A 16,217-nucleotide genomic window follows, 5' to 3' on the forward strand; every position below is an offset into this window, starting at 1 on the left:
TAACCAAATAAATTTTGAAAATTTAGGATTGTTAAAAACAAACCTTAAAATCTCAAAAATAAAGGAAACTAATTTTAGAATATCTAGGTTTATTTGAATCAAATTAAATTAAATATCCATAAGATCAATGATTTGAAAGGAAAGAATCTTCAATATCACTTTCAGATCTTATAATTTAATAAAATTAAAGTAATAAAATAAACCAATTTTAAAATATATTTGGTTAGATAATTATTATTTTAGGAATAAAATAATAAAAAAATAATAATTACCATAATTATATGTCAAAATATCTCAAATTAAGCAATATTCAAATTTCTACAAAAATATCTAAGTTATTAAAATATTGAAGATATGATTTATAAATTTCCGATAAGGGAAAAAATGATATATATAGAAAAAATATCATTTTTAAACTTATAATTTATAAATAATTAAATATTTAACAAAATAACAAATTTTGAATTTGAAAATATTCTAGTAAGTGTATCTATAAAAATATCTATTGTAATTTCAAATTTATTGATTATTTAATTTGTCATATAAGATAATTTTAATATAATATTTTAAATAAAAAGACAAATTTATCTTTTAATTTAAAATATGTTAAATATCAAAATATCTAATCTTATAATTAAATAATTTATAAATATTAAAGAAGTTAACAATTTTTTAAATCTGACCATAATAGGAAATATTTAAAATTGGAAATATTCCAAATAGGAAATATTTAAAATTGGAAAAATTCAAAATTGAAAATATTTTAAAATTGGAAATATTTCAAATTGGAAATATTTCAAAATGGAAAAATTGAATTTTTGGAAAAAATCCCATCAAAATTGGATTTTTGGGGAAAAAACCCCAAAAATCCCAAATTTTGGGTTGGTAGCCCAGTAGGCTGCATCTGTAGCCCAGGAGGGGCTGCTTGCAGCCCTTATGCGCGCGGATAGAGGAGGCATGGGCGAGGAACCTCGGCGGTCGCGGGGTCATCGTGGGGGGATGCACCGGCGTGCAGACAAGGGAACGCGCGCTGATGGGCTACTGGTCCAAGGCCTGGTGTGCGTGCGATTAAGGCACCCATGGACACCCGAAATTTGATTTTTCCAAAAATCATAACTTTTTTAATTTTTATCGGAATCAAGTTCCGTAAAAAACAAAATTACTTAATTTTTCAAAAGGAATCCAAATAAAATATTTTCAAAAATAGAAAAAATATTTTTCATAGAAAAATTTCGTACAACACATACATTCATCACATAAGCACATAAACCAACATGAAACCATCCAAATGAACAAAAAACATATAAAACATCGTTTTAATTCATATTACATGAAAGTAAATCATTACCATGGCTCTTGTGCCAGTTGTTGGAAATATTTTACCAGGATCTAGATTTACTACCAAGTATGTTTTATCCATTGCTTGTTACAAAGCGGCTGAACTTCAACTAAATAATCTTTACTTGCAAAGGGAGATTTTCTGGAAGCAGAGGAGTAAACAATTATGGTTGCGGGAGGGTGATCGTACTTCAAAATATTTTCATGCCAAACCAACTTCTAGAAGACAGTCAAACGTGATCCAGCGCCTGAAAAATACTGCTGGAGAGTGGGTGGGCTGGGAAACCGTACTTCCTGATACTGTGGTAAATTATTTTCAGCATTTGTTTCATGATTCAGCTACTGACTTCTCTTCTGTCATTAATTGCGTCCCTCATTTGGTCGCTGAAGACCAAAATGCTTTGTTGCTTGAGGAAGTTACCCGTATGGAAATCAAGAAAGCTTTCTTTCAAATGCATCTCGATAAGGTTCCCAGTCCCAATGGAATGATGTGGTTCGGCTGGTTCAAGTTTTCTTTGCTACTAGTGAGTTTCCTTCTGTTTTGAATGAAACTAGTATTGTTCTTGTTCCAAAAAAGAAAATTCCTGAGCAAATGGGTGATCTTCGGCCTATATCGCTTTGTAATGTTCTTTACAAGGTCGTTTCAAAAGTAATTACCAATAGGATGAAGTTTATTTTGCCATCAGTTATCTCTACTAATCAAAGTGCATTTTTGCCGGGTCGTTTAATTTCCGACAATATTATGATCTCTTATGAGGTTACGCATTCAATGAAACGGAAAAGAATGGGAAAAGATGGTTTTATGGCAGTTAAGCTTGACATGAGCAAAGCTTATGATAGGGTTGGTTGGGCTTTTCTTGAAGCTATGTTGGCTCAAATGGGGTTCAACTTGAGATTCGTTGCTCTTATAATGTTTTGTGTGACGACTATGAGATATAATGTTACCAATGGTGGAAAGACTATGGGACCGATTGTACCAGGCCGTGGGATACGACAAGGGGACCCCATATCTCTGTACTTATTTCTGGTTTGTGCTGAAGGTCTGTCTTCGCTTTTAACTCTTTATGAGCAACGTAGATGGTTAACTGGTTGTAGAGTGGCTAGGAGTGCTCCTCGGGTTTTACATATGCTATTTGCTGATGATAGCTATGTGTACTGTAAAGCGAATGTGAGTGAAGCTACACATGTGATGCACCTTCTTCAAATATATGAGCAAGCGTCGGGCCAACAGGTGAATTATTCTAAGTCTTCAGTCTTTTTCAGCAAGAATTGTTCTGTTGATACTCGATCTAGTGTGTGTCAACTCATGGCAATGGTGGAGGTTGGGGATGATAGCTTCTATCTTGGATTACCATGTATTCTGGGCCAAAACAAGAAAGCTATTCTTGGTTTTTTACAAGAGAAGATGAAGAAGAAAATCTTCACTTGGGAGAGTCGGTTTTTATCGAAAGCTAGCAAGGAGGTTTTACTGAAGTCTGTTGCTCAGGAATTGCCTTGTTATGCCATGAGTGTGTTCTTGTTAACGAAGGAGATTTGCTCTAACCTTGAAGGGTTGATGGCTAAGTTTTGGTGGAAGTCCCAATCACAATCGGGGTCTAAGGGAGTGAGTTGGATGAGTTGGAAAAGTTTGAGTAGACATGAGAACGATGGCGGTATGGGCTTTCGCGATCTTCGGGATTACAATCTTGCTTTCCTTGGTAAACAAGGGTGGCAGCTTTTGACTAATGAAGACTCTTTAGTAAGACAGATATATAAAGCTCGGTATTACCCCTCGGGTAGTTTTCTTACTGCTACCTTGGGACAAAACCCAAGCTTTATTTGGAAAAGCATTTTGGAAGCGCAAGGTTTGGTTCAAGCTGGTGCAAGGAAGTCAATAGGCAATGGTTCTACTGTAAGCATTCTCTTAGATCCTTGGCTTCCCGATCCACTTAATCCCTATGTCTTGTCTGATCATCCTGGATTATTAAATCACAATGTCTCTAGCTTGTTCTCTGGACAATCTAAAAGTTGGGATATTGATGTTCTTAATGATCTGTTTGCCGATAGGGATAAGAACCTCATATTATCCATCCAGTTGAGTGAGCATCCCATTACTGATAAGTGGCATTGGAGTGAAGACAATAGTGGATTTTATACTGTGAAAAGTGCCTACTGGTTGTTGCAGCAGGCTACTCGTGCTGCTGTTGCTGTTAATGACCAAGTTTTGTTTAAGTTTTTGTGGCAGCTGGACATACCCCCGGAAGCCCAACATTTTCTGTGGCGTGTTCTAGTGGGATGCCTCCCTACCAAAATTCAACTTGGCACTAAAAATGTAAATGTATATTTATACTGTCCTTTTTGTAACTCGGCATTGGAAACTATTCGTCATGTGCTGATTGAGTGCCGGTTTGCAAGGTCCTGCTGGTGTGTTTCAAGTGTTCCTGCTGGTGTTGATAATGTTGATTTCAATACCTGGTTCTTTGATCTCTCTAAGACAACGTCTACTGCTGTGGTGAAGGAGGCAGCAGTCATTAGTTGGAGACTTTGGTCTGCTCGAAATGAACTGCTATGGAATAAAAAAATTTGTTCTGCTATGGATGTAGTCCGATCGGCTAGAGTGTTGCTTGACCAATATATTTATGCTCAATCTATGAAAATGGGTGCACTATTAATTAACAATATTACTAATGTGGACGAGCAGTGGAGGAAACTAGTATCTCATATGGTCAAGATGAATGTTGATGGGGCTATTTTTCAAAATTGAAACAAGTTTAGCTTTGGGTGTGTGGCCCGTGACACAAATGGTCTCCATCTTGAAGCTATTTCTGCATCACGGCTTGGGGTGGTTAAGCCTGTTATAGCTGAGACGATTGGAATAAAGGAGGCCTTAAGTTGGATAGAGAGGAAACAATGGTCCAATGTAGTGATTGAAACTGATGCTCTGGTTGTGGTTCAAGCTATTAATAGCTCATTCTTAATGCCTTCTCAATTTGGATTACTTGTTGGAGACTGTAGGACTTTAATATCGTCTTTAAATAATGTGTCTTTAAAATTTGTTAAGCGATCTGCAAATGGGGCTGCTCATCGTCTCGCTAGAGAGTCTTGTTTTTCGTCAGATTGTATTTTTAATCAGTATAATGTTTTTGCTGATTTCAAGTCTATTGTAATGGCTGAAAGTGTTTATAAAGCTTTACACTTTAACTCAAAAAAAAAAAACATCCTAATATGAATTCTAAAATAATGAAATAAACACATAAGAGTTTAAGAAAACCTTACATTGGGTGTAGTGGAATATAATGACTCCTTCCTTTCAGATCTCTAGCCCTTGATTCCTTTCTGTAGCAGAGCACAATCAAGATCTGAATCTGGATCTCTTTCTCTCCTTCTTTGATGCTGATTTTCCATAGTCTTACATACTATGATTGAGGTACCACTTGATGTGTGTGGGCACTACTCTATCACTCAAGGTATTTCGAAATTAGAAGAGAAGTAAAGAGAGAGAAGGGGCGGCTTGGCTTTTCTCTAAAGGAAACAATGTTCAAAATTATGAGGTTCCTGAAGCCAACACTTTCTATTTATAGAATGCCCTCTAGGTATAGGTTAGAATTGTGTGGCATTAAAATAATAGAAAAATAAAATGGTAAACCTCTTGCATAGTGGGCGGCCCATATAAGGAAATTGGGCCTCACTTTGCAACTTTCCCATTTTGTTATTTTTCATTCCCATTTTCTCAAAAAAGCCAATTTTCCAATTTAACCATTCCAATGTCAATTTTAATTATTTAATAACTTAAAAATAATTATTAAATAATATTGCCATTTAATATATTTATTAATTTAGACATATAAAGTATCTTAATTAATAAATAAACCTAGAATCTCTTTTCTTTACAATTTTGCCCTTGCTTAGTGAAAATTCATAAAGTAGACATAATCTAACTTTACAATTTTAATTGATTAATTAAAATCAATTAACTGAGTCTTACAAGCAGTATGGTCTCAACTAGTATGGGGACCATGGGTCTATATAACCGAGCTTCCAATAAGTCGAACCGAATTTACCAAGTAAATTCCCTAACTTATTAATTCCTTATTGAATCCACACTGAGAACTTTGAATTGCACTCTCACTGATATAGAACGCTCTATATGTTCCACGACATAGATACGTCATTAGTTATCCATTGTTATAACCCTAATTTTATCGATGATCCTCTATAGAGATAATTTACACTATAAATGGATTAAATTACCGTAACACCCTACAATGTATTTTATCCTTAAAACACTTAACCCTGTACAAATGATATTTCAGCTAAGTGAAATGAGTACTCCAACATTTATTTTCGTTTGGTTAAGCTCGAAGGAAATCATCCTTTACTTTCTATTCACCAGATAGAAGCTATAGATTCCATATTTATGTTAGCGCTCCCACTCAATTGCACTACTGTGTTCCCAAAATGTACGTATCACCCTGACCCAAAGGTAGGCTTAACTAACAAATCAAAGAACACGAATAACACTCTTGAGATTGAACCTAATCATATCAGGATTAAGATATTTTGATCTAGGATCAACGCGTGATATTGAATTGAATAGATATTACGGTAAATTCTAATATATCTAATCAAAGTTCAATATCGGTCCCTTCCGATGTATACTCCATACATCCGATAGTGGTAAACTTTGCCAATGTTCTGGAAAGGACATAACACTTTTCCAAGGTGTACGAATACCTATCGCAGATTATACCATGTCAGTCTAAATCCAGTGTTCTGACAAATCAGGGAATAAACTTTCGAACATATAATTAAGATTATATTCCACTGTGCTGACAACACTATATCATTAACAAATTCATATGTTCTGGACTTAAATAGAATTCATACATTATATATATAATCATGAAATAAATCATGTGAACCATGCAACATAAAATGTTATTTTTGATCTTTATTAATAAGCAAATCTGATTATATTGAAATGAGTTTTATTTAGGGCACAAAACCCAACAACCTACGCTCCCTAAACAAGAAATCCTCATGGCTATAAAACTTACCCTCACCAGATTTTTCACAAGCACCATAAATCTCCCCAAAATCATGGTCAAGAGGATAAAGTTTCTTAATGTGTTCAAAACCAAGTAACTTAGCATCAAGAGTAGAGATTAAGGAATACCTGCGAGAAAGGGCATCAACAACCACATTCTCCTTACCTTTTTTTTTATAGCGAATGACATAAGGAAATGTCTCTATGTACTCAACCCATCGTGCATGTCTCCTATTGAGCTTGTGTTTCCCCTTCAAATAGTGTTGCAATTAAGGCCAACTCCACCTAGGTTTTCGCTAAAGTATGCAAGGGCTTTCCCAACCTGCATAAGAACTGTGTCAATACGTATACTAGATGCATCACATTCAATTTCAAATGTGTTAGAAAAATTAGGCAAAGCTAGTACCGGAGCTTGACTAAGCTTGTGTTTAAGCAGCTGAAATGCTTCCTCTTATTTTGCTTGCGAGTTTAATGCTCGTCTGGTGACTAGTGCAAGCATGTCACCGTGCTCTAGCCCATACTCTTCATCTTCTATAGAAGCATCTTCTAATGGTGGCATGTCAACAAGCTCTTCTTCATCTTCAGAATCTACCTCGCCATTTTCTTGAATCACCATAACACTCTTGTTTGGACATTGGCTAGCTATGTGTCATCGCCCCTGACATTTAAAACACTTTATCTCACTAGAACGAGATGAAATAGGGGATGTTGTTCCTTGGGGGGTTGTAATTGTGGTGGCTGGTTTGGGTGTAGAGGATGAACTAGGTTAGTCTTCATTCTTCGGGAAGTTTGACATCCAAGGTGTTGTATTTGGATTGTGTCAACTTGGCCTTGGCTTTGAGCTCGAACTACCCTTATTGAGTTTCCTTTCAACTTTGATTGTCATATGCACCAAATCTTCCAATTCCACAAAATGGTGTAGTTCAACTGCATTAGCAATCTCTTAATTCAATCCATTCAAAAACCTTGCCATTATTGCCTCCTGATATTCTTCCACATTGGCTCCAATCATAGCCATCTCCATCTCCTTGAAATACTCATGAACATTCTTGTAACCTTGACGAAGACCTTGCAACTTGAGGTACAAGTCTCAATAATAGTGAGATGGTACAAAACGCCGCCTCATCACCCTCTTCATAGCCTCCCAAGAGTCAATATCTCATTCTCCATTCCGCCTCTTGTTGATGCACAACTAATCACTCTTCCATCTTTTTCATCTTTTTATTTCCCATATAATTATCTACTTGGTTCCCAGCTTCTCTATCCTTACCATATCTCCTATGGTTACCCGATGACATCCCATCAAACTCTTCATCAGAAATTATCCCTTCCCCTATCATCCCTTTGGTGACTCTGTTGGAAATATTTTACTAGGATCTAGATTTGCTACCAAGTATGTTTGATTAACATCCTAATATGAATTCTAAAACAATGAAATAAACACATAAGAGTTTAAGAAAACCTTACATTGGGTGCAGCGGAATATTGAGGTACCACTTGATGTGTGTGGGCACTACTCTATCACTCAAGGAATTTCGAAAACTTTAGAGAGGAAAAGAGAGAGGGGGGCAGCTAGGCTTTTTCTGAAGGAAACAATGTGCAAAGTCATGAGTTTCCTAAAGCCAACACTTTCTATTTATAGAATGCCCTCTAGGTTTAGGTTGGAATTGTATGGCCTTAAAATAATGGAAAAATAAAATGGTAAAAGGCTTTGCATAGTGGGCGTCCATTTAAGGACATTGGGCCTCACTTTGCAACTTTCCCATTTTGTTATTTTTCATTCCCATTTTCTCAAAAATGCCAATTTTCCAATTTAACAGTTTAAATGCCAATTCTAATTATTTAATAACTTAAAAAATAATTATTAAATAATATTTCCATTTAATATATTTATTAATTTAGAGATATAAAGTATCTTAATTAATAAATAAACCTAGAATCTCTTTTCTTTACAATTTCGCCCTTGCTTAGTGAAAATTCATAAAGTAGACATAGTCTAACTTTTAGGATTATAATTGATTAATTAAAATCAATTAACTGAGTCTTACAAGTAGTATGGTCGCAACTAGTATGGGGACCATGGGTCTATATAACCGAGCTTCCAATAAGTCGAACTGAATTTACCAAGTAAATTCCCTAACTTATTAATTCCCTATTGAATCCACACTTAGAACTTGGAATTGCACTCTCAGTCATATAGAACGCTCTATATGTTCCACGATATAGATACGTCATTAGTTATCCATTGTTATAATCCTAATTTGATCAATGACCCTCTAATAGATGATCTACATTGAATAGGCACTAAATTACCATTACACCTTCAATGTATTTTATCCTTAAAACACTTAGCTCTGTATAAATGATATTTCAGCGAAGTGAAATGAGATATCCACCATTTATCTTTGTTTAGCCAAGCTCGAAGGATATCATCGTTTCACTTCTAAATTCCTATAGAAGTTATAGACTCCATATTTATGTTAGCGCTCCCACTCAATTATACTATCCTGTTTTCAAAATGTACGTATCACCCTGACCCAAAAGTAGGCTTAACTAACAAATCAAAGAACATGTATAGTACTATTGAGATCGAACCTAACCATATAAGGAATAAGATCATTTGATCTAGGATCAACAGGTGATATTGAATTGAATAGATATTACGGTAAATTTTAATATATCTAATCAAAGTTCAATATAGGTCCCTTTCAATGTATACTCCATACATCCGATACTGGTAAACTTTGCCAATGCCCTGGAAAGGACATAACGCTTTTCCAAGGTGTAAGAATACCTATCGCTGATTATCATGTCAGTCTAAATCCAGTGAACTGACAAATCAGGGAATAAACTTTTGAACATATAATTAAGATTATATTCCACTGTGCTGACCACACTATAATCATTAACAAATTCATATGTTTTGGACTTAAATTGAATTCATACATTATACATATATATAATCATGAAATAAATCATGTGAACCATGCAACATAAAATGTTATTTCTAATCTTTATTAATAAGTAAATCTGATTATATTGAAATGGGTTTTATTTAGGGCACAAATCCCAACAAACTCCCACTTGCACTAATATAACAAAAATGTGCATCTCAAATAATCTCAACACCTTGATATATAAATCGAGTGTAGTAGTAGTAAACTCCTCGTGATAGGATCTGACAGGTTGAATTAAACACAACCTCTTCTCCACCATTACTCTTCCTTAATCACAAAATCCTTGATAATGTGAAATTCCTCTCTATATGTGTACTCTCTTTGGATACAGGATTCTACAATTTTGCAACTACTTTTGGTTAATCAAGAAAATAACACTTGCAGTTAAGACAAGTTGGAACGGTGCCGCAAATGTATAGAACTTTCCTTAGACTGAATAAGTACCTTTCCTGCAACGTTAACATTCAGTCTTTCTCTGGTAGACCTAGAGACTTCAGATAGGTTCTTACACTTCTCCAAAATCACTACTCCACCCCTAGAGTAATCACCATCTTATCAGCAGACTTTCTAGCACAAAGGCAAGTCTCGAAATCTGATGTGGTGTAGTCTAAGAGTTTTAAACACACCCTTATCGACTAACATATAGTTCCTCTCCTTAATCTTAAGATTTACTTGATTGTCTTCCAATGTTGCTCTCCTGGATTAATCTGATACCTACTCATTACTCCCACTCACCAGCAGGTGTTTGGTCTAAGGCATACTAAAGCATATCTGAGACCTCTCACTGTTGATTTAAGAAATTCTTTCATGGCTTTATCTTTCTGGGATAGTTGAGACTTTTCCTTAGATAAATAAAATCTTTGTCTAAAAGTTGTGAAGCTTCTATAGATATCCATTGGAAAGAAAATGCTTCAGCATCTTACTAAAGTAAGTTGCTTGAATAAGAGTAAGTAATTACCAGGTATACCACAAGCCATAGGTTTAGATAAACTAAAACCTATAATACTAGGAACAAGAAGTTTTGTTAAGTCCATTGAATAGACTTATTAACGAAAATTTCCTTTTATGTCCTTCTAATAGAAAATTTTAGGTTACTCCATGTGAATAGATTAAACCATAGTTCTCTTGGCTTTTCTTCTTAGTTTCTTATCTTGACAATTCATTACTTGTTTAAACTCACAATGGATTTTAATCACTAGTGTCTTCCAAGTCATAAGAAGGTGAGTTCCTAGAAACTCTCCCACTACGACAAAGTACCGTGAACTATGTCTAAGAAAACTAAATGGTATTGACCTCTTCGATTGTGTAAAGACAACAGAGGTAATGAGATCATCATATGTAGAATAAGATGATAGAACACTTTTGGAATCAAGAAAAAATTATCTCCTTTATTTGCTACCCTAATCACTATGGGATATTCCACCCCTAATTACTTAGAATAGCTAACAAACATGCAAACCATGGTTACCAGTTCTAGCTTTTCTTAAGATTTTGATTAGGTCATCCACGAATCTAGTAATGATTTACATTGAATATACAACCATTGCATCATTCTGAAATTGTATTACCATAGAAGGATTTAGGCAACGACTAGTAACTAATCATCAATATGTAAGTTTAGATATAATTCAAAAAATCAATTTAATGATATTTGAACTGCATATCTACTAACTATTTCTCCACCCCTATCAGTTCGCAAGATCTTTAACCACTTACCTTAATGGTTTTTCACCATTGCTAGAAATTCATGAAATTTTTCAAACATTTCAAATTTCTTTGCATAAGGTAAAATTTAAAGTGATCATTTTAAGAATACAACGAAAACTCATATCCACCCCTGAATGTACATCCATCTACGAATGAGATGAACTAACTTTCAGTGGATATAGGCATATTAACTCTTTGCAGAGAATGATCTTGTCAAAACCACTATGAACAAGATACAAATGCCATAGATTAAAAAATGTGGTTGTATCTTTTGATGACTTAGGTTTAGTGTTGGAATTTATTTGACCAGAATCTTAGATCTACTCACAAGTATGTTGTTTAACACCCTAAATATGAATTTTCTAAAGCGATAAAATAAACACATATAGATAAGAAATCCTTACATTGATGCAGCGGAATTAATGTCTCCTTCCACTCAGATCTCTAACCCTTGTATCCTTTCTGCCGCAGAGTATTATCAAGATCTGAGCCTGAATGTCCTTCTCTTTGTGTGTGATCCTTCACAGTCTTCCAATCTATGATTGAGTTACCACTTGTTGTGTGTGGGTACTTACTCTATCACTAAGGTTCAAAATTTTAGAAGAGGAAAAGAGAGAGAATGATTTCAGCCAAAGAAGAGAAAGGGAAGGGTCAGTTTTTTTGAAGAGAAATTTTCTGACAGAAAATTATGTGAAAGCATGTGATTTGACTGAGCCATCACTTTCTATTTATAGGCAACTACTAGGTTTAGGTTAGGAATTATTTGGCATTAAAATAATGAAAATATCAATTTGAAAAACAACTATAAGTGGCCGGCCATGGTGTGTGTAATGGGCCCCACTTGGTTTTGCAGTTTTCACAAATTTTATTTCTATTTTCTCAAAAACGCCAATTTTCCAATTCTAACCATTTAAATGCCAAAACTAATTATTTAATAGCTAAAATAGATTATTAAATAATATTGTCATTTAATTTAATTATTAATTAGACATATAAAGTCTATTAATAAATAAACAGACTTAGAATCTCTTTTCTTTACAATTTCGCCCTTGCTGTGAAAATTCATAAATTACACATAGTCTAACTTTAGAATTATAATTGATTAATCACAAATCAATTATTGAGTCTTACAAGCAGTATGGTCTCAACTAGAATGGGGACCATGGATCTATATGCTGAGCTTCCAATAAGTGAACCGAATTTACTAAGTAAATTCCTACTTATTAATTCTTCGTTGAATCCACTCTTAGAACTTAGAATTGCACTCTCAGACTTATATAGAGCATATTATATGTTCCACGATATAGATATGCTATCTCATTTAACCATTGTTATAATCTTATTGTGATCAAAGATCCTCTATATAGATGATTTACATCGAGATGGGATAATTTTACCGTTCTCACCCCTCAATGTATTCTACCCCTTAAAACACTTAGCTACCTGTAAATGATGTTTAGTGATCTAGGAATTAGTCACTTAAACAAGAGCTCATCCATTTACTTCTATTTGGTAAGCTCAAAGGGAATCATCACTTGACTTCTATACAGCAGTAGAAGCTATAGATTCCATATTTATGTTCAGCACTCCCACTCAATCATACTATCATGTTCCCAAAATATACGTATCACCCTGACCCAAAAGTAGGCTTAACTAATAAATCAAAGAACATGAATAGTACTCCTGAGTTGAGCCTAAGCATATTAGGATTTAGATTCTTTTCATCTTAAGATCAACTACTGATATTGACTTGGAAAGATATAACGGTAAGTTTATAATACCTTAATTAAGTGGCAATATCGGTCCAGTCCAATGTATACTCCATACATTCGAAACTAGTATACTTTACTAATGTCCTGGAAAGAACATAACACTTACTCCAAGTGTAAGTACACATCATCGCTGATTATCACATTAGTGTAAATCCAAAACACTGATGAAATAGGGACTAAGTCTTTTGATTCATATGATCACAATCACGTTCCACTGTGTTGACGATACTGTAATTGTGAATAAACATATGATCCGAATTTAACTGATTTTGTGTGTAAATGTAATAAACATATTAAACCATTAGCATGTAAAATTCATGCAAACATAAATCACTTTAAATTTCTTATATTGATAACTAATCAGATTGTAAAGGGTTTTATTTAGGGCACAAAACCCAACAAACTCCCACTTGCACTAACATAAAACAAAGTGTGCAAATAAGTCAATCTGATGTCTTGATCTTTAGATCAAGTGTAGTATATTTGAATCCACCCAAACATCTGAAAACTAGTTCATAAATACATTTATGAAACAACCTTTACTATATGCTTTACTCATCAAGGGATACTGAAATCCTTACTATTTTAAAGTACATCTGAATAAATAGAAGACATATCTCTCATATTTTAAAATATGGAATTGAGATAATATAGTGTAGACTTTTCTTCAGTAATATAACTTTCTAGTAATTTCGAATTTACAAAGTTATAATTCTTCTCTGGTAGAGCTTGAATTATAGTAGAATAACTCCTCCACCCCCAAAGTAGCCACCATCTCATAATTTCAAATGAGTTGGGGTAGATACAAGGATAACTGATATATAATTCCTTAATATCTAACATATAGATCACTTTCATAAATCTTTCTTGAATATCTTCTAATGTTCCTTATTTGATTACATCTCAGATAGCTCCCACTCAATAGCAGATGTCTGGTTAAATAATGCATTTAACCTCTATATTGTTTGGAGAATTATCTAGTTGTGACTTTTGTATTAGTCTGAAACTTTAAGTTAAGACTAAGTCATCAACTTAGCAGACTAGTATTTGAAGTGAAAAATACATGCCAGAGATTAAGTAATCAAAATTAAGATACCATAAAATTTTATGAGAATTAAGAAATCTAGGTTCAAGTCATTCGAATAGACTGAACTAGAATTCTATTATCTTATTCTCATAATTCTGATAAGTTATATCTATCCACATGAATGGTTAGATTTGCTTTTCAGTAATGTTCTTAAGTTCCTATCACAAGTGTCAACCTAATGAAGATGGAAAAAGAGTTTTAAAATTCTCCCACTGAATTGAGGTAGTGTGAAACATTATCAAAGAACTTTTATAGGTATCAAATTTTACTACAACAGTAAAACGAATTGGAACATACAATCAAGATCAAGAATTTATATTGATAATAGCTAAGTCATTATATTACTTCCATTTTTAAAGAAAATATGTGTTACATAGGGTATTGTGGAGTAAACTCCACCCCTAAGTATATACATATAGGGTATTGTGGATAAACTCCACCCCTAAGTATATAGAGATTATGATCCACCCCTAAAGGTTGTAAAGATCATGATTCTCTAAGTGTGATAGAGTTTATGTGGAGTTGAAAAAGATCTAGAGTTCATTAGATATAAGAGATCGTTGAACTGCATAGTTTTCTTAACTTTTCTCCACCCCTATCAGATCAAGAGATCTTTTTATTAAACAAATTCTTAATAATTGTATTAGAATTAACAATTATTAATAAACATAGAATTAATTTCTAGTGTTTATTTAATATAACTCTATGAAGAGTTATAAATATTATAGAATTTGCATCAATAATAAAAATACTTACACATACAAACATATAAATATAATGTGGTAATTGTTGTTTAAGATAAAGTAAATGAAGCTCAATCTCATAAATAGCAATTGGTTTGAATAGAAAATTAAAATAAACTTTATTAATAATAAAAAAAAATATTGCAACAATATGAGAAAAACAGGGATAAAATCCCTAACTAAAATTTGAAATCCAAATTGTCTTTAAACTAAAACAATTAATTCAAAAAATAGATAAAAGAGATTCATCTTCATCTTGGACGACTTCACCCTTGGTCCAGCTTTCCGATCCAACTCATGAACATAACATCTAAGTTCAAGTAGCTTGGCCTATAAGAAGAAGAAACAAATAAACAAAGTTAGTCCAGAATCATAAATCCAATGGTAATAATTCACTAAAACTCTTAACGTTTATAGAAAGAAATACCTTGTTTCTTTGCAAGAAGTTTAGGACACTGAGGTTTCCAATGACCTTTCTCATTGCAATAGAAACACTTTCCTTTAAGTGTAGCATCACCAAAAGTAGCAACCTTTTTGTTTTTCATGGATTTTGCACGCTTCTTGGTGTTTTTCCACTTCTTTTTCGATTTAGGCTTAGAAGCAGAGGCAACGTTTGCTTCAGGTTTGACCGTCCCATTACCATTCCCAGAATTTTGAGGCTTACTCCCTTTCTTCTTGGGTCCTCCAATCAAATTTTCATAAGTCTGAAGGTCATTAACTAACTCATGAAAGTCTATGTCCTTCTTATTCATGACATAATTTGATGTATAGGGCAGAAATGGTGGAGTCAGACTATTCAAGATAAGGCTTACTTGAGTAGTATGATCCATTTCAGCACCATGATCCTGGGCTTCTTGGAAATAACTTGCCATGAGGAGAACATTATCACGCACGTTTTGATGGGGTCCATCCCTGCATTGATGTACTTCTTAGTCACGTCAAAGTGAGACTGAAGAGATGCCCTACCGAATAGCTCAGTTAACTTCGTCATTACTTCAGCAGCCTTTTCGGTTTTAGAAAACCGAGTTTTGAGGGTGTCAACCATGCTGGAAAGCATAAAGTATAGAGCTTTGTCATTTGCTTTCTGCCAACGCTCATACTTTTCTTTCACAGCTTTGGATGCATTATCCCCCGGCACTTCAGGAGTCGGCTCAGTTAACACAAACAAGGCACTTTCTCCTATAAGAGCAATATTAATGTTCTCATTGCACTTTGGAAAGTTAGATCCATTTAGCTTATTTTTAGTCAACAGTGATAACATGGAATTCATCATGGTTATACACGATACTACAAAATAATAAATAGAAATCAATAATGGTTTAACACAAAATCAATTCAGAAATTATAAGCACATAGCAAGTAGGAATGATAAGAGAAAATACAAAAAAAATGCAATCCTAAATAATTTCCAAGGTTTTTCAACAAACTGATATCAGTGTCCCGTTTAGTTGAGAGTCAAAGCTACCATCTATTGAATAGAGTTGTCAGCTAATCTAAAATGTTAAACATTCTAGCAACCTTTTATTCGATCAAGATTGGAATCCAGCGTTGTCCCGTTTAGGCGAGAGTCAAGGCTATTCTATCTTA

At 33.9% G+C, this 16,217-nt stretch overlaps 1 protein-coding gene across 1 annotated transcript; it reads left to right on the plus strand.

The window, feature by feature from the left end:
* The first annotated feature begins 957 nt into the window (after positions 1–957).
* On the plus strand, positions 958–4,081 carry LOC115695073 (uncharacterized). Its single transcript, XM_061118095.1, has 3 exons — positions 958–1,056; positions 1,491–1,805; positions 1,916–4,081. Exons 1-3 carry the CDS (start codon positions 958–960, stop codon positions 4,079–4,081), a joined length of 2,580 nt encoding a protein of 859 aa, XP_060974078.1.
* The last annotated feature ends 12,136 nt before the right edge of the window (positions 4,082–16,217 follow it).

Source organism: Cannabis sativa, chromosome 6 (genome assembly GCF_029168945.1).
Source record: "Cannabis sativa cultivar Pink pepper isolate KNU-18-1 chromosome 6, ASM2916894v1, whole genome shotgun sequence".
In the NCBI taxonomy this organism is placed as follows: Eukaryota; Viridiplantae; Streptophyta; class Magnoliopsida; order Rosales; family Cannabaceae; genus Cannabis; species Cannabis sativa.